The sequence below is a fragment of the Electrophorus electricus genome, chromosome 5 (genome assembly GCF_013358815.1).
Source record: "Electrophorus electricus isolate fEleEle1 chromosome 5, fEleEle1.pri, whole genome shotgun sequence".
NCBI classification, from domain to species: domain Eukaryota; kingdom Metazoa; phylum Chordata; class Actinopteri; order Gymnotiformes; family Gymnotidae; genus Electrophorus; species Electrophorus electricus.
The window spans coordinates 8,660,202-8,683,028 of record NC_049539.1 but is presented as its reverse complement, the minus strand read 5'-3'; the positions used below and the strand labels follow the sequence as shown (position 1 = coordinate 8,683,028).

The 22,827-nt window shown below is 41.1% G+C and overlaps 3 protein-coding genes across 4 annotated transcripts; 1 reads left to right on the top strand and 2 right to left on the bottom strand.

Moving 5' to 3' along the window:
• Positions 1–338: 338 nt before the first annotated feature.
• cldn11b (claudin 11b) lies at positions 339–3,474 on the top strand. The gene is made up of 3 exons (XM_027008121.2): positions 339–730; positions 1,016–1,180; positions 1,903–3,474. The coding sequence occupies exons 1-3, from the start codon at positions 505–507 to the stop codon at positions 2,160–2,162; spliced, it is 651 nt and encodes a 216-aa protein (XP_026863922.1). The 5' UTR covers positions 339–504; the 3' UTR covers positions 2,163–3,474.
• slc7a14b (solute carrier family 7 member 14b) lies at positions 3,146–11,085 on the bottom strand. Its single transcript, XM_027008120.2, has 8 exons — positions 11,008–11,085; positions 7,642–8,184; positions 6,950–7,186; positions 6,580–6,797; positions 6,252–6,398; positions 5,383–5,591; positions 4,382–5,217; positions 3,146–4,273 (listed from the first exon to the last, which is right to left on the bottom strand). Exons 2-8 carry the CDS (start codon positions 7,937–7,939, stop codon positions 4,044–4,046), a joined length of 2,175 nt encoding a protein of 724 aa, XP_026863921.1. The 5' UTR covers positions 7,940–8,184; positions 11,008–11,085; the 3' UTR covers positions 3,146–4,043.
• Positions 11,086–20,258: 9,173 nt separating this feature from the next.
• Positions 20,259–22,211, bottom strand: rpl22l1 (ribosomal protein L22-like 1). Of its 2 annotated transcripts, XM_027008026.2 has the most exons (4): positions 22,174–22,211; positions 21,101–21,205; positions 20,809–20,930; positions 20,259–20,500 (listed from the first exon to the last, which is right to left on the bottom strand). In XM_027008026.2, the coding sequence occupies exons 1-4, from the start codon at positions 22,180–22,182 to the stop codon at positions 20,359–20,361; spliced, it is 378 nt and encodes a 125-aa protein (XP_026863827.1). In that variant the 5' UTR covers positions 22,183–22,211; the 3' UTR covers positions 20,259–20,358. The 2 variants fall into 2 exon arrangements, with proteins under 2 accessions (XP_026863827.1, XP_026863828.1); XM_027008027.2 differs by lacking the exon at positions 22,174–22,211 and having other exon boundaries at positions 20,809–21,000; positions 21,101–21,194.
• Between the last annotated feature and the right edge of the window lie 616 nt (positions 22,212–22,827).

Here is a 22,827-nt window from a genome sequence, read left to right as displayed (position 1 = left end):
ATATATATATATATATATATATATATATATATATATATATTTATATTATCTACATCATCTTCTCTAGCTAGTTTGTCAAAATGTTGCTGAAGCACTTTAATATATATATGTGAATAAAGTCATCTTGGTGTATATATTCGTATTTGTCTGCTGTAATTACTATGCATATGTATTAGGCTAGACTAATGTTTAGTGAAGTTTTGATTCTAGAGCAGGGTATATGACAACAGACGTTATTTCGTATGTATTTCCCCTTCTTTTAATTGGTTTAAAATCATAAAGGGGGCGCGGCGCCAATGGCCTACTATAAAAGCGATCTTTTATGTAAAGATACAGTTTACGTTTTAGTGTGTTTTGAGGTCAGTTTCTCGTTGCCTGTGGACCGAAGGACCATGATACAAAAATAACTTACAGAATCCAAGTTTCATCGAACTCACTGTCACGTAAACTATTTATTGAACCCATTCCGCTCTTCCCCATAACATTTAAAAAACAATTTTCAACATGTCGCTAAGCTGTCGACTACTTTGTGGGTTCTTTTTGAGTGTGATCGGATGGATTGGAATTATAATTGCGACCTCTACAAATGACTGGGTGGTGACATGCCAGTATGGAATACAGACCTGCAGAAAGTTGGACAAGTTGGAGTCTAAAGGCTTATGGGCAGAATGCGTTATTTCTGCATCTCTTTACCACTGTGAATCCTTGAATCAGATTCTTACGCTGCCTGGTAAGATTAATAAGGTTCTGAAACACTTTGTTCGTTATACCTGTCTACTTGCTTGACCTGAGTTTTGATTTTTCGAGGAGACGTCTGATATGCTCTAATCACCTACTACGCAGGAATAACGAATTGTCGCAATTTATAAAAAGTGTTGGGAACTTTTCTAATTAAGTTGCCCATGTGGAATATTTTGTCATTTCATCATTATTGCCATTTTCAGCATCTGAAGTGTCTTTTAAGCCGTTCTTTGTTTTTCTTTTTTTGCATGTGTTTGAACCTTTGGACTGCCAGCGTATATTCAGATTTCTCGCGCTCTGATGATCTCTGCCTCCCTCCTTGGCCTCCCGTGTATGATGCTCGTGCTGTTGGCGATGCCGTGCGTCAAGCTCAACCACGAGACAGAAAGCACCAAGCGCAGGCGCGCCATCACGGGAGGGGTCCTAATACTCTTGATGTGTAAGTTGTTCTCGCATATACGCTGGCACTCAAAACGAACCGCTCAAGTGCGCACGTTTGTGATTTGAGGTGTTTTGTTGGTGGGTGGACAATGTGTTGTGTGCTTATGCTGTTCGGTCTCCTCAGAAAAAGACTGCAGGTTGTGATTCCAGCCACGCTAGTGTGCAACTAATACAACAAAGCAGTTGTTTGACGACTAAGAATGAATTAAACGGCCTGTCTCTTTTGAAACCTTGTGCACTAAAGCACTACTTTGCACTTTTTATTACTTCAGCCTCTACCTCCTTAACTACAGTACACTGCAGTTAATCTCTGTAATCTTCTACAGATTATATACATATTTGAAGTTTGAGGTTTCCTAAACGAAGCTCAAATCAGGATGAGGTCACTCACCATCTGTTTGCGAAGTCCTTTTCCTCTCTGTAGTGATGGTGTTGAAACTAGCTGCAAGCCTGGGTACTCTTCCCTAGATTCTCCAGAGGTATCCGTCATCCTGTAGGAAGGGCCTGCCCTAGTCATTTGTCACAGAATGACATTGTGTTATACTGTCTGATAATTCAGCTATTTTGAGGATGTTCTTTTTATACTTTAAAAATTCCACATATACACTTGTTGCTGTGAGTGTTAGATTGTTTGTTGACCTATTGTCAGTCCATGTTTATTAGATATTTAGTGATGTAAAATCAGGGGATTATTTATAAAGGTGTGTTCTCCTTTCACAGCTGTATGTGGAATGGTGTCTACTGTGTGGTTTCCAGTCGGAATTCATCACGAGGACGGCTTGATGTCATTTGGGTTCTCCCTGTATGCTGGCTGGTTGGGTTCTGCCCTTTGTCTCCTGGGGGGTTCTCTTGTGATGTGCTGCTCAGGGGAGGACGCTGCAGCCCGGCACCATGAGAACCGCTTCTACTACTCCAAACAGAGCGGCCTGAGCAACTCCATCCAGGCCTCGAACAGCCATGCCAAAAGCGCCCACGTCTGAGAGCAGAGACACAGGCTGGAACAGACTTCAAACAGATTCACAGATTCACGTCTGAAGGCAGGGAATGTTCTGTCACTCCCTCTACCTTTCACACTTGCATACACAGGCATATGTTCACACACACACACACACACACACACACACACACACACACACACACACACACAGAAGGAAAGCATGTGCGATTTTCCATAGCCGTGGTTTCACTGCAACCACCTGAACACCTAGAAAACCCATTTTACCTTTTTATTCCACTCTGGACGCGTTCAACCATCAGTGTCCTCTATAATGCTTCTTTCTAATCTTTTTATAAGCTTTTTACTATGTTCATCTTTTGATTGTATTCATTTACGATAGTCCTACAAAGTTTGTTTTATGTGTATCGCAGACTGCCCTTGTAAGAAGATGTTAGTCATGGGATTTTATTTGTTCTACCTGGTCATATGACAGAGAGATAGTCAAACTGCAGGCAGGCAGGAAGCTGGAGGTGCTAGGAGGCCAGTTGTCTTCTCTCTGTTTTTTCCTGCAAAGCTCTTCCCTCCATCCTGCTCAGGATCCCTCAGGAAATCTGTGAACCCAAAGAGAAAATATTCATTAGTTAAACCAATTAATGCCTCATTCTCTCGCATGTGGTCTGTTAACTCAGTTATGTCTGTCACATTTAATGAATTCTTGATGTTCATGCTGGACAATATTCAAAAGAGCGTAGAGAGTAATGCACTGTTTGGGATCAATTCTAACCAAATTAGGTCTGAACTGGCTGCAGGACTAATAGCAGGACTAATATCTATTTTGTTTACCCATGCTAAAAAAATGAATACATCCCATAGGGCATGCATTCACCACACACACACACACACACACACACAGAGAATAGCGTAAAGTGAGCATAAATTGTAGAATGAATAAATAAAGTAAATAAAAATAATAATTTTAATTAATTTGAAATATGCATTGTTCAACAAAATCACTCTGGATCTAAGTATATTTACACACTTTTTATTTTGAGACAAAAGTTATACGCATAGCTGAATCTAAAACAGGAACAAAGACATACAGATTCGAACAGCTGGGGGAGGGAACCACAGCAGTAAAATATTCTGCAAACCACAATATAAATAACATGATATTAATGTTGTGGAATATTTTGAAAAGGTTTTGTATTATTTGTTCAGCCATGCCAGTCATATTTCTGTACACTGACCTCTTAAAACAAGACAGCCGCATGAATGTTGTTATGAAGTACAGGCATCTTTAGAAAAGATAAACTTGCATTGCTTTTTCTTTTCATATAAAATAAGGAAAAACAAAATCATGCATTGTGTTTTTTTGTTCCAAGTGGGCTCTGACAAACATAATTTTGGGGAATTTCAAGTTGTAGTACACACCAAGCAGACACAGAGACATGTTCTCTTTTTTGAAAGCGTCATTAGAGTAATTGGGAAATGAGAAGGCACTATTGAAGCGTTATTCAAAGCAGATGGGTGGGCAGCTTCATCTCCTGACTGAGCCAAACTGAACTACCTTTCCAGACCTCCCATGCATATCTGCCTTTAATTTCGATCTGAAAATGCAGATACCATCATCATAAACATAGTTATATAATAATTGCACATTACTGTACAATGTCAAGCAAATAAAAAAAGAAGCTTTGAAAAAAACAAACAAAAACTACTCAACTATAGTCATGTTTAACAAAATATGGTCAGGTGGAAACAGCTGTCAAACCAATACTAATTGCCATTTCCACAAATGGTCTGTGCAGTCCTCCCTCATTTGTTGGTCCCATGTCATCAATGGCCAGCTGCTCAAAGCCCTTTTCTCCTGTCCCTGCCTCAGGGGTCTGCAACCATCAGGAGGTGTTCTGTGTTTGTTGGCTCACTACTGGTATTGCTGCTGCTGGTTCTGGTACTGGTAGCCCCTCTGCTCGGCTGCCCAGCCATGGTAGCCCTCCTCTGCGCTCTCCTTAGGGTGGGACTCTTCATCAACGGCGAAGCTGTCGTCAACCTCGGCATCGTACCTCTGGTAGGTGCTGGCATGAGCCTCCTCTTCTCTGGCGCTCAGCTCCAGAGAGCTGTTCCACATCCCATAGCCGAAGTAGATCATGAGACCTGCATGAGGAGAGAAGAGGGACAGAGACTGGAGATGATGCCCACATCTCAATCCCCAAGTGTGGAAACCTTTTTTAAAATTTAATTTGATTATTAGAGTCATCATACCCAAAGAACACCACACGGCAAAGCGAACCCAGGTGATGCTGGACAGCTTGAGCATCAAGTAGACATTCACCAGAATGGCAGCTGCGGGCACGAAGGGCACGCAAGGCGCCATGTATGGCAGTTTTCTAGGACTCTCCGGCTGCCGTAGAATAATGATAATCAAGGAAGCAATGAAGCCTACAATGGACATCACAAGTGGCTCCAGGACCCAGAGCGCCGCCCCTGAGGTCTCGTCCAGGCCATATATGACGAGGGTCCAGAGTAGGAAGGACAGGAAGAACAGCAGGAAGACACAGGAGGTGACAGTACGTCCCGTAGCAGGCGTGGGCTGGGCACTCAAATCAGGCAGGCCCAGACGTATCCTCAAAGTGTAGTAGTTGGCCCCCAGCACACGCTTCAGCAGGCAGGTCAGCATGCCCTCTGCCTTGTCATCGAACTCCATGCCCTTCTCGCTGTAGACCGAGCTGTCAGACTGGTAGCCACCGGAGTCAGATGTGATCAGCCGCTCATCATATCCCTTGGAGGGGAGGTTCTTGGCTCCGCAGGTGTTGCCATATTCGCCTCCATCGCTGGTGGGCGAGCTGATGTCAACCTCACTGCTCTTCCAGGCCTCGGCCTCCTCCGGGAGGATGGTGGTGAAGCCATCTCTCTCGGGCTGGTAGCGCAGCAGGAGCACACACACGGACACCAGCGTGTAGGCCAACAGTGTGCCGATGGACATCATCTCAATCAGGTCCCTCAGGCTGACCAGGAGGGCCAGCAGAGCAGCCATGGAGCCAGACACGATACATGCCACCATGGGAGTCTCCGTGTGTGGACTGACGTGAGACAGGAACCTGTCGAGAAAGCATGCACACACACACACATTCAAAGGAAGAACAGCTTTTTTTTTTTTCAATCACATTTCATTTGTTCCATAAATGACCAAAAGAGCAGAAACATGCATATACGTGGAGTCACACGTCTGCAAAGCTCATACACATAGATGATCACCCGCTGACCTAAAAAGCAGGCCATCGCCTGACATGGCGTAGATGACTCTGGGCATAGGGAAAAGAGAGCCCAGCAGACTGACAGTGAGACCTGCGATGGCACCCACAGACACTATGTACTTCCCAGCCAGAAAGCCATGCGCAGCAAACATCTCCATCAGCGGAGCATCCTCGTCGATCTGATTATAGGGTACCATGAGGGTGAGGATCACACTCACCTAGCGCAAAATAAATCAACACATACGTTTATTAGGTATTCAGTTATTTTCCAAAGTACTACAAAAAATGTAATGAACACTGAAACATTTATACCACAAAAATTGCAGAAGTGAAAGTCAAATGCCAGGGAGGATTGTTGAAGGAATGAATGAGTGTTGAATGAATGCTCTTCTGGCTATGGATGGTTGGCTTTCATGGTATGACTCATGACTACACAAATTCCAATTTTTCAATAACAATGTAGACATAAGTAATTTATTAGCAGTGAAAATGACAATTAGATGGTTATTCCTGTCTCAAAGTATGTTCAGCTTTTTGGATGAGGGATTTTAATTGCAAAAACTTTTCATTCACTTTTCACAATTCAGATAACTAAATGTTGAATAACCAATACTGCAAAATACACAGTGTGATGAACGGTCGGTAAAAACCACCAGTTTTCCCAGCAATGACCTAGAAACCAGCTAATGCTGGCTAATGCAGTGAAAACCCTTCAGCAAGAGTACAGATAACTCTTTACACTGCTTTTTATGAAAGGAGAAACAAGTATAAATAGAGAGTCCAGTATGTTCTAAGACTACTGATTATATTAATGAATAAGAATGTAAAATGACATAAGGGAAACAGGCCCAGCTCAGTGTGTGCAGTCGGCTACTAACAGAGACATATGCTGTGAGGCAGGTGACCAGGGAGGCGGTGATGGCGTAGGGGATGGAAGTGTTCGGACTTTTGGCCTCCTCGCCCGTAGTAGCAATTATATCGAACCCGATGAAGGCATAGAAGCAAGTGGCTGCTCCTTGCATCACCTGCACAACAAAACATTAGCACTTTATGGCTGGTGTTTCAGTACACCTATACGCTTTCTGTGCACAATAGTGAGATCTTCCATTTGCCACAAGATAAACTGATCCTCCATTACGTTTACAGACATGACTTCACAACGCACTGGTCACATGGCAAATGGAAGCAGGCTGTTCCTGTCCTCACCCCTGACCAGCCGTAGGGCAGGAACCTGCCATCGTCCCAGTTGGATCCGGAGAGGAAGAAGAGGCCCACAATCACCATGAACACCCAGACGACCAAGTTGATGATGTTTAGTACATTGTTGAAGCTCACAGAGTTCTTCACGCCTAATGCTATAATCACCGTTACTACCACAGCAATGAGTAGAGCCAGCAGGTCAGGATAAGACTCTTCTCCTTTACCTGAGCAAGGCAGAGAGGCACTGCGTATGCATATTGCATATAATGACCTCCCTGACTGAAAGGTCAAAAATCAACATGTAATGTTAGATCAGAGTATCCTGATATGCGTAATGCATTGCATGGAAATTTTGCAGAATGTCAAGGTCACTCACCCAAACCATTAAGAGTGCCCAGATGATTGATCATGAATTGGCTGATGGTGTGGTTGGCCAGGGAGTCGAACATGCTACTAAGAGCACTGGCCCCTGCTGCTGTACCTATCAGGTATTCCAGGATGAGGTTCCACCCAATGAAGAATGCCACAAACTCCCCCACTGTGACGTAGCTGTAGGTGTAGGCTGAGCCAGTGGTCTTTGGCACTCGTACCCCAAATTCAGCATAGCACACTCCTTGCGGTGAAATATGTATACATTTACACAGACTGCATAGTTAAACCCATTGAAATAGTTTTTTACCAGAAATGTTTGCAAATTGGGTTCATACATAAGTGACATTGTGAACTGTAAAGAGTAAGATGCCAGATAAAAGCAGACTGAAAAGGGTGCAGCAGGCTGAAGAAGCCATTTCAGAATGATTAGTGAGGTCCTGGATCAGATTGAATGGGAAAGTAAACACAGATAATTGGTCATTTTTATCAGCTCCCTGTATTTCCTTCATGCACATACCCATGCACATACCCACACATACACGCACACAAAGGCTTGGAAAAATAGAGAGACAAAAAAGCAGACAGATAGAAAGATACAAGACAATCTAGCATCATTAGCAACAACACAAAAGCCTCAAACCTCCACTGAACATTTTCACAAGCACCACCACCAATCCCGAGCGCTTGTTGTCTAACCTGACAGGATCGATGCCATGGCCGCAATGATGAAGGACATGATCACTCCGGGCCCCGCCATCTCCTTGGCCACAAGCCCAGCGACCACATACATCCCAGTGCCCACGCAGCTGCCCACGCCGAGAGAGACGAGGTCCACAGTAGTGAGCACCTGCGCCAGCCTGGTCCCATGCATGTCAACAGAGCCCTCCAACATGGACTCCATTGGTTTGGTGCGCAGCACACGGGAGTGGAACCCATACCAGGACATGTCCCACTCAATGCGCCTGGGGTCCAGCTTCGATAAAAAGGAGTTCATCTTGGATGATTAGGATGCGCAGGTTGACTTAGTGGCCCAGTGATGAATGCGCTCCGTCTTAGTGCCTCGTGACCTTGCGTTCCAGAAGCCTCTTGCTCCTGTGCTCGTAAGTGTTGGTGCCTCACCTCTCGTTTTCCCGTTTCTCTCTCTCTCTCCCTCTCTCGCTGTTGCTGGTCTCTTAGAGAGGACCCACCAGCATGTGTGACAGCATGGTGCTGCTCAAAACCAGGGCCTGTGCTGAGATGCTGGGAGAGACCACAAAATGCAGGACAGGAGCAAGAGAATTAGCCAAAAGCACTCATGTAACATTAACTGCTGGACAAAACTCCAGGAAATCAAAGTGAATACAGCCCAGAGTTTGACAACAATCAGACATTATATGCAGCAGGGTCTTGAAATACAAATGGCAAGAACAAAGTGAGCTCTGTGGCCTAGCATCACAGACCATTCCTGAGTTTCATTCTGAAGAGGCAGAATGGAGAATAGACAACAACAATAACAGTTACAGACCAAACAAAATGGAGGTAGATTTATACAGAACAATTAGAAGCACCACTGTTGACAAGTACTAAAAAAATGAGAGGAAATTGCACCTAGTCTTTAATCTTTTACTTTCATGCATTATTACTCTCACTTTCTCCATTTCCATCACCTACACATCAAACACTTCCTTGGTAATGCCTTTAAGTTGTGTCTCCTTTCCTCAGCAGCTTTCTTTCCACTGTGGTGCTTCACACTGACACCATCCCCACAGTTGATCTCTTTCACTCTAATGTACACCTGTGTCTGACTCAAACAAGCTCCACTAACTGCAGCTGAATGAGTCCAGACCTCAGACATTTGAGATGCCCCCTCCGCCTGGCTGTAATTACCAGTCCGGGCACAGGACGACTGCTCCATCCTCATAACGTCAGAAAGTGCCACTGCTATGACCACTTTTTTGAAACAGGCAGATGGAAGAGGTTTATTCTTCGACCCTGATAGGCTACAAAGAGAGGGATCTTCCGAGAGAGAGAGAGAGAGAGAGAGGCAGACACTTCTCCTCCTGTGTCACAGCTACAAGTCTGTAGCTCATGTCTCACTTATGACTCAGCACCTTGCTGGACCACATGCTCATCAAGCCATGTTTTCTCTTGCACAATTTTGTAGGCTTTAATAGTATTTAGCAAACTCATCTCGACCTGGTCTATAATTTTCCTTTACATTTTGTGACCTCTGTGACTCTACAGTTAGATAAATGTACAGTGGCAGACATCACAAAATGTAAAGTAATATTTCAGTCTCCACAAGCTACTGTATATAAGTTAAAATTGAAGACAAATTGAAATCCTACAAAATAAAAAGGGACAGTAAGCTCAGAAACACAAGTCAGTCACTGATAAAAAGATTAATCAATATAGACTTTGAGATGAATCACTCAGGGCACCTTGACTGATGAGGTCATTTCATTGCATTTGCTCTTTATGTACAGACAAAGCACTGACGTCACAGCTGGGATCTGGAAAGGGGGTCTGGGCTGAAGAATGGACCATTTCCCAGACAGTGTTTAGGAAGTAAGTCTAAAAGCAACAGACTTTGCTTCCCATCAGCTCTAATGGCACTCTAAGGCTGGAGTGCTGGATAAAGACAGAACCAAAACACTACAGAAGAGGGGAAAGGCATAACGCCAACCCAGACCATTAGAATTATAAGCAGCTGATCCTGTATTACTTACATGGTATTAGTGACATTTATAAAATCACATGTTTAAGGTCTATAATGATTGTAGTACTTGCCATGGACAAGAACAGAAAAGTGTATAGTTGCAGGAACATGCTAAGAGAGAGTAAAACACTGTTGTTGCGGTTTACGTGACATGGGCATCCAACAGGACCACGCAACAGGGGCACGCAACACAGGCGCGCAGTAGCGTGCTACCGAATGCGGCCTGCAGTCCATCTCTGCTCTGAGCTAAAGGGAAATTAGATCATACAGCTGGTACTGCTGGATGAACTGGAGCCGTCCAAACCATGGCGCTCGGCAGCCACCAATAATTACTTCAGATTAGTTACATTCCTGTAATCAGTGAACTAATTGAGGATTCATTTGAGAATGGATAGGGGTAAATTACTGGATAACCTATGCGAATGCTATTTAGAGGATTTTGTCAGTTGTTTTTGATTGCTTTTGACATTTAAATATCTAAATATCATGACAGAAATTTCTATTTTATCCAGTCCTTTCAGACCTCCAACACCTACACCTTGATAAGCAGAAGCAATGACAAACTTGAAAATTCTGAAATGCAAAACTAAAAGAATTACACAGGGTCAACCAGGTGCACGCGTACAAAACGACCTGAAATCAACATTACGTCCAAAGAGAAGGTTTCTGACATTTTGAAACACTTTTAGAAACACTTTTACGTTAAACTTTAAAATTAATATCGGGGTAATTAGGCCCCGTATGTGTTTATAATTATGCATCCAAATCTCCAACAGACAAAGAAGAGCTAATCTCCACAGACATTCAGGACCTTGGTTAGCTCCTGTGGCACGCCGCTGGGACAACACAAGTCCTCGTCAACATTCCTTTTTCATACTTTCTTCTGGCGGTTGTGTAAACACAGAAAGACGCCTTGTTTAAAGCTACCGATGACGAATCAACTAAGGTATATCTATACCTAGTCCATCTAATATAATTTTTCGTGAAACGTGCATCTTATATTGCTGTAATGTAAAGCCATTCTCGAATGAAATATTCATAAGGATGATGAGTCGATTCCGTGCCCATCGAGAGTTATCAAAATAGAGCGTGCAACTTCTCAATTCTCCAAACTACCCGGGACACGCAGGAACACCATGAGGCAATCCTGTGATGGCAGATTTTGGAAAAAAAAAAAAAAAAAAAAAAGTAGCACGCTTCAGCTCTTGTTTTAATACTGTTTTAAGTCGCGTGGGACTGGAATGACCTGTATGTGTCCGCTTTCATGGTGATGCAGCTAGTTGAAATGACTTCGAACCGGGTGGTGCTGTCTAATTTCGGTTGAAAAGCAACAATTATTAGTTCACACGGAGCATGAAACTTACCCGTGGTGGACCTACAGATCAACAGACCGCGCTTGTTTGAGCCATCTCTAGAGGAAATCGTCCAGGCACAGAAAATACAGACAGTGCCGAGGTGTGGTGAATTATTCATTGGTTATTCCATGTGATCAAAATGAATTATTCAGCGCTGTCCTCCATTCAGCGGCTGCTCACGTCACCGCTGCTTCGGCGGATATTTCAAAGTAGTCTATTGCCTACTTTTTAAAAATTCCTAAATTAATATTTCTCAACCTCCATGCGCTGCCCGACACAAAACCTAAGCTAAATATATGAAAATATTTAATGCGACGATGAGAAAATAAAAAAGAAAATAGTGCCTATTTAAAGGTTTACCTCCTTCCTTCTCTCTCCAGAGTGAACCACACAGGCGTCGCTCACACCAAGACATAAGCAAAAAACCTGAGGTAGCCTGTAGTCAAAATGACCAGCAATAACCAGAAGCACGTTCAATATCCTGATAAACGTATATAAAAATCCCTAAAAACAGACTGAAAACTGGATTTCCAAACAGATATGTTTCAATGAATAGCATGATAGATATTGTTTTTGGACTGCGGCGGCTGATTAGTTGCAACGCCTTAAATGTAGTTCGGTTTCCAAAACGTCAGGGTTCAATATACAACGTATTTGACACAGCAAATGATTAAACAGAAAAGCAAGTGTGGCAACAAAGCGTCGCAAATGGAGGATTTGTTTTTATTGTGCTAAACTGGAATATGCCAACTAATTTATTTTTAATCACCTTCCTTCCTTCTGGGCTCCAGCTCTCGAGACTCAAGTGGATCTCAGGTTCCGCTTCAATCAACGTGTAGCTATGGTGACAGTCAGAGGATGCCACGGCTTCACGTTTGCGTCACTCTCATAGTGCTGCACTAAACAAGTAGCCTTTTCAATACACCATTTTCATTAATAGTAGCCTACATTAGACACATGCCTGCACTGCTGACCTAGTTAGGCTACCTGAGGAATAAAAAGGCACCACGTAACATGCATAATGAGTTAAACCTCAGCTTTATTGTCATGGGGTGTATTCACTTGTGCCAATGCCAGTACAAGTCACACTAAACTGATCTAAGGACAGCATGGGCATTATTACCGACCAGGCATCACACACAAAAGCGTGCACTGGGCAGCTCTTGGTTGAATGGGACATTCAAACTTAAATTAAAAAAAGAACCAGAAATGCTCATAAATAAATCCTTACTATCAGCAGCCCCTCATACTTGCCAAGTTTCTTCAACTTACAGTATTAATAAGTAAATTAATAATGCAGATGATGGAATTAATTAATGTATTTCCAAATGAAGGTATCTCCTAATATAGATGCCTTTGAGTATGCAGATTCTATATAACACTTATTTTACAGGTCATCATTTTTGGCATAACAATTCTTCATACTCTATTATCTAGCAATGCTTAATGCTGGAAAATATGGCAGGTTTAATAAAAGTAGGTATTGCTCATCTCTGAAAGCTCAGCAGTGTGTGATTTGCAACAGCCTCTTTAACTCTGCTATCACTATCGGCTGAGATAGTGCCAGCAGCAAAGATAAGCCAGAGCACAGACTGTGCACATCAGCTCAACTAGAGGAGTAAAACTGACGTAAGAGGCTTTTGCTCCTCACTGCTTTGATCTGGTGTTGTTACAGCAGGAAAGCTGTGACTCATTCAGCTGGGCATGGCATCCTGAAAGCTTTTCTGGCCTTTTTAAGTGCATAAAAAGAAGAGCTTGGCTCATCCCACTAACAGCTGTCCTAACCAAATAAAAGATTACTGTTTTACTGAATACTTAAAAGTCTTTAAAAATTTAACACTTTCTGAAAAGTGCTTCTGAAAAGAACAGAGCCACAGAGAGTTCAGAATGTTTTAAGACATTCTGATCTGAACATGATTTTTGCTTTGATTCATATCTATCACACCTTTATATTTTTTGTAATATCTACATCCTTCCAAATCACATGTTTTATTAGCAACTTTGAGCCCCAGCCCAAAAACAATGAGCTTGGTCAGTGCCCAATAACAACATCAGGGTGATCTGGTCTCTTGTCTCTGCAAAGGACGCAGAGATCTGCCTTGGATGACTCACTGTTGCCATGGTTACACTCTAACTACATCACTTCTGTAGGCACCATGATGACTCTTTGAAACATATAAGGGGTCATCATCTAATTGTGTATCAGCAATTTTATGCAAATTAAGCTGAAAGCAATGACATAAAGAACTTTAAAAAACAAACAATATAACCATCAGAGTGCTTTTCTACTGCAGCTCCATGCTTAATTTTAAAGGGGGTTAGAATCTGTGCTTAACTATTGTCCAGCAGAGAGAGAGCCTGATGGAGTAGGATTATGAGTGTGTTCTGGAGACTGAACTGAAGACTGAACTGAATTACAAGATCCCTGGTTATTTTAAAGCTCATACCTCAATGGGGTTCCCTTTGGAAGGAAGCCTATACACCCATTTAGGGCCATCTTAGAGGCAAGAAAACAAAACATGTCTGAAGCCAGTAGCTTCGTATAGTAAAAAATAGAGATACAGAAATATGGTGATAAACCAGTTACCCCTAATTAGTGTTTGTAGTGCGAATGTTAAAACTGCAGAAGATTATCCATATTTTAAATAATCTGAAAGGGCAGGAGCAATACCAGCTTTGAAAATACCTTAAACTTTGAGAGAATAACACAAAACAGATGAGTAAGGGAACATGAACCTAGATATGTTAAAAAATATTCATTTACTTACCTACTGAACATATAGTTGCTCTTACACGGTAGCGTTCTATACATGTTTATGGGATTTTCTAAAACAGGCCTAATGTCTTATGGACCAAAAAAAAAAGATCACAGTAGATTTATTCACAATGGCCTCCAAGGCACTGGCATATATAAAACAAGAAAAAATGTTCTTCTATTCTCTCTGTTTTTATTTCATCTGCAATTGAAAACAACCACTGATCATGTCTGTCCAGAGTTGTGTCATGAGAGTCTGAATTTGAAGTGTTGGTATAGCCTGTGGTGGTTTAGTTTGCATTTAAATGTTTTCTTTGAAAGTATGCTCCAAAATTCTTTCATGCTTCCAAAACCAACCTCAGTCTCCATCATTAAACATGCCCAAAATTTCAACACACCTTAACTCAAGCTCTTGGAATGAGGTTTGAGGAATAAAATGTTTTTTGTTGTTGTTGTTGTTATTAAAATGGTATCCTTTGTAATGTTGACTAGACATATCCAATATTGTCTTCTTCTTGATATTCTTCTTATTAGGTTGGCTTGACAAACCTGTTCTCTATTTTTTATTGTGATGTTGGTTTGACCAAGCCAACATTCTGTTCTTATTCTCTGATCTCATTTCGTATTATTTAATGATTGTACATGCAATGCGCAATCACTACTTTTATCTGACAGTATATTCTTCAGGCAACCACATGAGATATCAGAGAAACCACCTAGCAAGACCACAGCAACCTCTTAGCAATTGCATAACAGTCACCTGTGATACCACAGCAACCACCTAGCAAGTCCATAGCAAGCAACTTCTATACCATAGAAACCAGCTAGCAAGCACCTGGCAACAGCATAGCAACCAACTACCAACCACATTGTACCCCATAGCAACTACCTAGAAACCACCTGGGACTCAAATGAGCTGCACAATCACTCTTCATTTTCTTCAGGAAATGCACATTTCTAGGGTTGGGTTAAAACAGCCAAACCATCTTTTATTCATTTTTATCTGCTTTGACAAGCAAACATAAAGTTTGTTCACAAACTTTGCCTTTCTAGTTCTTCTTCTTCTTACCGTATTCGCAAACTTTAAACTTTTTTACAGCCCACAGCTTTTGTCGTAGAATCATCAAATTTGGTATAAACATATATCGCATAATAGTGTGCTTGTGCTTTTGGGACATGTTGGACTTCCAGTTTTGCGTGACGACCGGGCAAAGTCGATATTTTTCCACAGGGAATAAATGGCAGAAAAGGTAACAGTAAGATTCCATGACATCACAATAGGCCGCTTTCACAGAACACACACTGATCCCTCTCCTCTCCCTCATTCCCTCAATCAGAATTGCATGTCAGCTTTATAACCTGTCAGCCTCAACTAGCCCATAGCCAATTACCCCACACTCAAATTGCCCTACACAGCCAAATAACCCTCAAGCAAAACCACCCTCACAGCTAAATAACCGCTTAGGTTCATCTATCCCACAGCCAGTTACCTCTCAGCCCAAATTACATCTACAGCCCCTCAACAACTGCCCCATCAGCCAAATTGCCTTCAACAACTACCCCAACTACTAAATAACCTCCTAACCACAGGTTCCCGAAAAGCTAAACCCCCCTCTACCTCAGCTACCCCTCAGCTAGCCAATTACCCCTCATAACTAATCACCCCTCACAAGCCCCTTAACAACAATTACTTCATCAGCCAAATTGACCTCAACAACCTCCTCCCAGCTAAATAACCCCTCATTATCAACTACCCCATAGCCAATTCATCCCTCCATCCTTCCATTGGAATCCATTCATTTTATAACTCCTTTAATTTTCAAGTTATAGTCATCAAACTGTATCTGTAATCAAAATTCAGTGGTAAAGGTAAAACAACTAAATTTGCTGTACTGATTATACTACTGTGCCCAATCACCAAACTGCACCTACTGACATACTGATGGCACTCTTTATTCAACCCTTTCTATCCCTTTATTCATGCCTGCATCATCCATCCCTCCACAGGAACCCTGTAATTTTGTGTGATATTATGTGAAGTCCCATAATTCTCAAGCTATAGCTATCAGACTTGATGAGGGGACTCAGCAGCAATAAAATAAATGCCATTAAATGATGTTAAAGACTGCTTAAATGTAAAAAGCAACCCTGAAATACAGTTGAAATCCTGAAATAAGGTGAACTGATGTTAAACGCTGTGAAAATGGAAAAATAAATGAAATGTAATTTGCTGTGAGGAGCTTGAAGCTGTGGGGTTATTTAACTGTTGTGGACCTTTTCACTTTCCACAGTTTCTGTTGTAGAGCTACCAAATTCAGCACAAATGTAGTTCCCATGAGGGAATTGTGTGTTTGTGGTTCTGGCACAGATTGTAATTATGATTTTTTTTTTCCCATAGGAAATGAATGGCAGAATGTTCTTTTGGCCAGTTTCACAAAGCACATTCACAGACCCTCTCCACTCTCATTCCCCAGCCAGAACTACATGGACAGTTAAACAACCCATCAGCTGAAACTACGCCACAGCCAATTACCCCTCAAGCCAAACTGCTCCGCAGCCCCTCAAAAACTACTCCATCAGCCAAATTGGCCTCAACAACTACCCTGACAGCTAAATAACTCTTCAGCCTCAACTACCTCACAGCCAATTACCTCTCAACCCAAATGATCCCTTAGCAAAATACCCCTCAACACTATCTACCCTATTAGCAGAGAAAAAGAGCACCACAGCTAATCACAACTACCACAACAACGAAATAGCCCCTCACTCTCAACTACCCCACAGCAAATTACATTTCATTTTATGTTTAAACAGCATTTAACATCATTAAACAGTACTTCAGGATTACATTTTATGTTTATACAATGTTTAGCATCATTTAACAGTATTTATTGAGTTATCAGTGTTAAAACAGCCAAACAGCCTTTAATCTGTTTTTAGCTGCTTTGTCAAGCCAGAATAATGTTTGTTCACAAACTTTGCCTTTCTAATTTAAAATTATTCTTTGTCCACATGTATTTGTAAGAACCCCTTTTTATCTTTAACATCTGGAAGACAGGGACTCCCACATGTATGAACATATAACTTTCTCGTCAGCAAAAATAGCCCAGTAAGACCTGCAGGCTACTCTCCCATCCCCTTTAAAAGAAAATCCTTTTTATGATAGATAAAGTAGAGCCTGAGTTCATGGTATGTTGTAAGTTTGAAAATGCTATTTTGGTCTAGAAACAGTGAAAATTGGGTTTTTTGGCAATCCCCATACACATTCAGAAGATAAACAATAGTACTGACATGATATCAAAGGAAAAAAAACATAATTTGTTTCTTGAAATAATTTCACTAAATCCAAAACTCTGACTTAATCCAAAATATTTTATAATATGGTTCGCTAAAGTGTATATCCTAGTCTCTAACCGTCGGCTACCCGTTTGAATCGCTGCTGACATCTGGTGGATCCACAATCAAAAATCCATTTCACTGGCTACACCTCAACTAAACAGGACCGTTAAAATTGAATTGAACTGAATGACCTTATTGTCCAAGTGAGATTGGAATTTTTTCTTTGGTCTCATCTCAGATACAATGATTAATACATCCAGAATCAGGACACATAACATGACATCAAACGTAGCTGGTTTTGTGAATGTGTTCTTTTATTTAAAGTACATAATAACTGAATGATAATCTGGGTGATTAATTCAAGTACTTTGCAAACAATGCTTTTGAACTCACAATAAAGGATCACTTAAGAGATTGAAAAATAGTATTTAAATTGAATTTTGGTAGTCTTTAAATAATGCAATCAACTTTCCAACCTTGCAAAATGACATGCATTTTTTGTTTGTTTGTTTTTATTATAAGTTCATAAAAGTTCATAATCATGAGAATAAATATTATAAATGTGAAAGACTTAATCATCTTAATACTAAATGAATCAGGAACATAACATAATGCATTGCTCAACATCCTTCACCAAATAAATTGTAGGTCAACTACATATTGAGAAGCTGTAAGCAACAAAACAAAATGTGATAAAATGAACAGTTTCTCCAATTATTTTTTAATCATAAAACCATGCTGCTAAAATGTGTTCCCTTATTTTAAACCTTTGGTCTTGCTCACATAGCCTCATTGGAAATAAGTTGTTGCAACCAAATCTGGCTCTTCTCCCTTATATTTTAGTTATGGAAAGGAATGCCCACGACAAATTAAGTTTTTCTCACCAAAACCTCTAAGACTACGGCGGCGATGAAATAATGCATCAAATGAAGTGTTATTGCTTTCCATGAAAATGTTCAGGTTGGTCAAAGCAGCTGTGTGTCTTCTAGCTCTCTCCTTCAGTGTGCTAAGGCACCCACTATACGATGTTTGGGGAGGTGCTAATGAGATTGCTGGCTCACATGCTGTTGCTTCTGTTCCTCTAATCTGAAAATGGGAACATTTAAAAGCTGCCCTGTTTTTGCCCATTGAACAAGGGCGGTGAAGTGTAACTGCGCTTCTCCTTGACCATGAGTGGATACCTTCATTGCTCTTTGCAGAAGCATATCTCCAGAGTTGACCATGGACTCGCTTTAAAATGATATCCTCACACCTACAGTTCTCTGAATGAGCATGTTTGTCTTTCCGACTGGCATGCCACTGAGGCAGTGACATGGTGGACTGCAGCAATGGAGAAGATTCTGAACGGTAGCAAGCATGTTCAAAATCTCTTTTCTCCTGAACAGAACCATGTCTTGGTAAAGAGCTTGAGTTACGGGTAGAACTTCCTGGAGAACATCTCCCGTTTCTCCTCCTGTGTGTTCTTGGGCTCTGCGGGGTATATAGAGGACTCAGCAAAGCTACAGCATGTAGTGGACTTGGGTAGTGATAAACCTTTGAACCCTGACAACTTTTGAGATCAGACCTATAAGAATGCTCCAACACCACTTGCGGCAGCAATATGTCAGAAATGTCAGGCCAGTGTGAATCGGGGTACAGGTCAGCCACAGAGAGAAAGCTGGCATTGGGAATCACATCCCCTGAAAAAGTTTGCGCCTCTTGGTCACTCTTCCCCCTATGCTTTTCACCATTTCTCAGTAGCAAAGGCCATCGCTGCACAGCACCTTCCCACCTACTGTATCCTGCATCGCTCACAGTGCTCTGGTAACTTAAAGAGGCCAAAGATGTGGAGAGAGAACTAATAGCATGGTTATAATCAGTGCAATTATAAATGTCTCCAAACTCACTCTCGCAGAATCCGGAGGTAGCCCTTGACTGACTGTCTTCTTGTGCAAGGGCTGTGCTTTTCTTGTGGCAGAAGAGCTGTGGTAGGTCTTCTGAAGAGTGCATGGCAGTCCTTTTAATGTCCAGAGAGGTCAGAGACGTTTTGTGTTCAATGTTGTTCTCATGCGAGAGACTACGTTTGAGCTTCAGCCTGGAGGAGCTCTCTTCCACCCAGTATTGATATCGTCTTTGCTGGAGCTCCAAGTTGCCTGAATGGTCAGGACTTTCACACATGCCTAAAGCAGTCTCCACCATTTCTTTGTGCCTGACCCTCAGGACTTCCAGCTCCAGTAGTCCAGCTAAAGTTGCGCGGAAACGTCCTCTCATGCGTTTTCTTCTCTCAGTTGTCCATAACGTTGCCTCTTGTTCTACTCTTTTCTCATCAGATGAGACCTCCATAACCAGCTTGTGCTGCTTGATTAACTGCAAAAAGTACTTCGTCTCCTTTTAGGAGTGGGCACTTATAGTGGTTACCCATCCCCCAACCATCTAGCTAGATAACAATCCCACCCTCACCCAGTTGCTTTGTGATGAGCTGATGAAACTGTTAATGAGATTTTCACTAATCTTTGGCTTGGATCAGGTGATAAACATGATGAAAGGCCCAAACAACTGAAGTTTTCTCTGTGAAAAGCTTACACCTAACAATGGGCCAATTTAACATGTGGCCTTATGAGATTTTATTTTCTGAAAAGTAAGCACTAAAAGCACATCCCAGTAATTAAACACAGAACTTTATAATGCCCAAAAATCCTCAACCTGCCTACCATGAAGCTTAATTTATTTTTGACATTTGAAAATCTGCAAGCTAACAGATACTTAGGCACAGAAACTAAGAGTATTGTTTGAACGCTAGGATATTAGGTATTGGTCCTGAGACAAAAGCAGGCTTGTGCCATTTTCGTTAACATACATAAACATTGCTCTTCATATGCAACACAATCTGCTGATACTGTTTAATTAGTGGCAAAGTTTGAGCATTCCCAGTAAATTACATTACCCAACACTTGGGACATGAATAGATAATCATTGATTAATGCCAAGGAAGTCTGCTCAATAAAGAACAATGGAAAGACAGATTTCATTAGCCTATAGATACCACTGGCCTGTCTGAATTCTTTTAAATTTCAAGTTACACTTCTTTCACCATCATTTATAAAACATGCCAAAATCAAGAATTTAAATCTTTTTACATATAAAAAAATGCCATGAGAGCCTAGAGGGAATAAAAACTATTTTCAAGTTTGGTGCATATCCATAAATTTATTTACAATCATAAAACTCGACATAGATGTGACTACTACAGGATTTCAATACACCACTCTTGCCCACAAACTAAACCTTCACTCGTCAGTCTCCGACTCTTCATCTTGGCTGATCTGGAAGTAGCGCAGCTCATAGCTCTCCTTGTCGGAGGCCACCACTCTCAGCCAGTCTCGAAGATTATTCTTTTTCAAGTACTTCTTTGTGAGGTACTTCAGATACCTGAGGAACAATATACAGTCACTTTCAGAGCATAAAGTGTCAGAAAGTAAAATTTATTTGAAATAACAGAACGAGTTAGCTGGAGTTTAAAAACAAGGTAGACATTTTGGCAAGTTAGCAAATGCCTAGCATGAATGGAAAGAAAAGTATGTATGAACAAGAATTACAAGATTGGAATTAAGAATTATAAGCATTTCTGCAAATAATTAACAAGGGCATCATATCACCCAGAGAAGCATTTAAGGGTGCAAATAAGAAAACATTTTCATTAAGGTATTTATTTTCTTTTGAGTCTTCACAGGCCTCACCTCTTGGAGAACTGCTTTTCTGATGTCACTGTGATCTTGTTCTTTTGGCGAGCAATCTGAATTATGTTGCCAAGATTGCCTGTTTTGCCATTAACTTTCACCTTTTCTCTCAGAAATGTCTCCTGTTTGTGATAAAACAAAATGACCCCACTAGGGAAGAGAGCCCTAGGCATTAAACTAGGGAAGGGAACCCTAGTTGAAATACAGCATTAGTGAAGCAGGTAACTAAAATCACCACAAAATTCATCATTATACATGAATATTTTATACTTAAAGTCATTATTCTACTTACAAAATTAGCTGAGTCTAGAATGCCATCCTCCACGGGGTGAGTGCAGTCCAATGTGAATTTCCAGGAAGCTCCTTTTTTGTTCTTTTTTACCACAGTCTGCCTTTTCTGGGGGATCAGTACAAAAAGTCTTTGGATTAGAAGTCACCAAGGTGCGGTGAATTCACAGAACCTATCAATTGGCTAAAATTAACGGATGTTTTAAAATTCTTCGTGTAATGCACCAGTACGAACTTTCTTGGGTTTTTTTCACGGTGCTTTATTTTACTTCTGCACACTGTACACTACAAATGCTGAGATGGAACTAATATGGAAACCTGATTATTACTTATAACCGAGCTAGATGTTACTTATGTATTATGGCTCGATATGTCTTCACAATTACCACATACATCAACTGAAACCAACGGGGCAAATTTCCTGAATATAAACATCACACGCTTTGATCGTCTCGTACCTAGAAATACTCATTATCACGTCAATGTGTGACCATCAGCGGTGAGGAGTAATCACTTAGCTAGTTAACAAGCGTTGCTTGCGCATTTGTTAATCGTCCTCCCATTTTCCTCTTTCTATCAGTCTTGCATTTCACCTGAATAATCTTCGAATGGTTCATCCAACCCCACTAAAAATACGTGTGACATAGATACACGAGCGGAGCACGACCAGACACACAGGAACGCGATCCAAGGAAAATGCCAGGTCGGTGCCACGCATGGGCGAGAACGCCTGGTCACCTAGACCAGAACGACTGCTACTATCGTTTTGGAATAGCGTCCCTAGTTAGTTACAACAAACTACGTTAGTATTGTGAAGCTACTTGTTTTTGCTTGCCTTTTGGTGGCATTAATCACTTCATGGCTAACTAGTTAGCCTGTAGGCTAAACTACTGGCCTTACACGTGCTCACGCAAACCAATGATGTCAGATTAGCTCATTATGTATTCTCATGGCGGTAAGGAACCGTCAAGAGTTAAGTACTTTCCTAACTCTAATTAACAATTAGCTAGCTAGTCCGTCAACAAAATCGCACCAAAACCCACTATTTGGGAATTCGGGTTGCGAGACTTTACATACCAGTGCCATCTTGACGAAGTCGAGTTAAAAGAGGAAGTGACGTGTTAGTGTTCGCGCTTTTGTCCCTCTCTTTTTTGTCGTGGTTCTTCAATCAATTTGAACCGAGCAATAATAACATAGCTAGATCTACAATAAACAAACATCTCTGTTTTTTTTTATTCTTCTTAGCTGAGTTCTTTTCCTTGTAAAGCATTGTGTCCAAGCGGTTTTTTATTTTATTTCATTTCATTTCAAGACCAAGAGCTTCGTGTGCCAAAATGATGTTTTGATGATCACAGCACCTAAAGTTCTCTTTGTAACCTGCAGAATCTTTATGGTAGCACCCACCCACTCATCTAAGTTACTGAAACATTAACTTCATCAACATTAAAGATGTACTGATATAGCAGGTATCGAACCATAGATGATACGGTACCTACTGACACGGGGTAACGATAGATAATACTTTTTGCAATTAAATATTAAAGCTGAATGGAGTGCAACACATACAGCTCGCCTAAAGGTTTTTGCGGATTGAAGTCAAATAGGTTGTATGCTACAACTACTACTACAAATAATAATAATAATAATAATAATAATAATAATAATAATAATTATTATTATTATTATTATTGTTGTTGTTGTTACATAATAGTAGTTACTAATTATTATCCA

Coding starts and splice junctions, on each gene's coding strand:
- cldn11b (XM_027008121.2), top strand. CDS start 505: ATGTCGCTAAGCTGTCGACTACTTTGTGGGTTCTTTTTGAGTGTGATC. Junction 731..1,015: donor TCAGATTCTTACGCTGCCTG/GTAAGATTAATA, acceptor TTGGACTGCCAG/CGTATATTCAGATTTCTCGC. Junction 1,181..1,902: donor GGTCCTAATACTCTTGATGT/GTAAGTTGTTCT, acceptor CTCCTTTCACAG/CTGTATGTGGAATGGTGTCT.
- slc7a14b (XM_027008120.2), bottom strand. CDS start 7,939: ATGAACTCCTTTTTATCGAAGCTGGACCCCAGGCGCATTGAGTGGGAC. Junction 7,187..7,641: donor CATGGCATCGATCCTGTCAG/GTTAGACAACAA, acceptor TTTCACCGCAAG/GAGTGTGCTATGCTGAATTT. Junction 6,798..6,949: donor GGGCACTCTTAATGGTTTGG/GTGAGTGACCTT, acceptor TGCCTTGCTCAG/GTAAAGGAGAAGAGTCTTAT.
- rpl22l1 (XM_027008026.2), bottom strand. Junction 20,931..21,100: donor TTCTAGACTCAGCTAATTTT/GTAAGTAGAATA, acceptor TATCACAAACAG/GAGACATTTCTGAGAGAAAA. Junction 20,501..20,808: donor GAAAAGCAGTTCTCCAAGAG/GTGAGGCCTGTG, acceptor ATTGTTCCTCAG/GTATCTGAAGTACCTCACAA.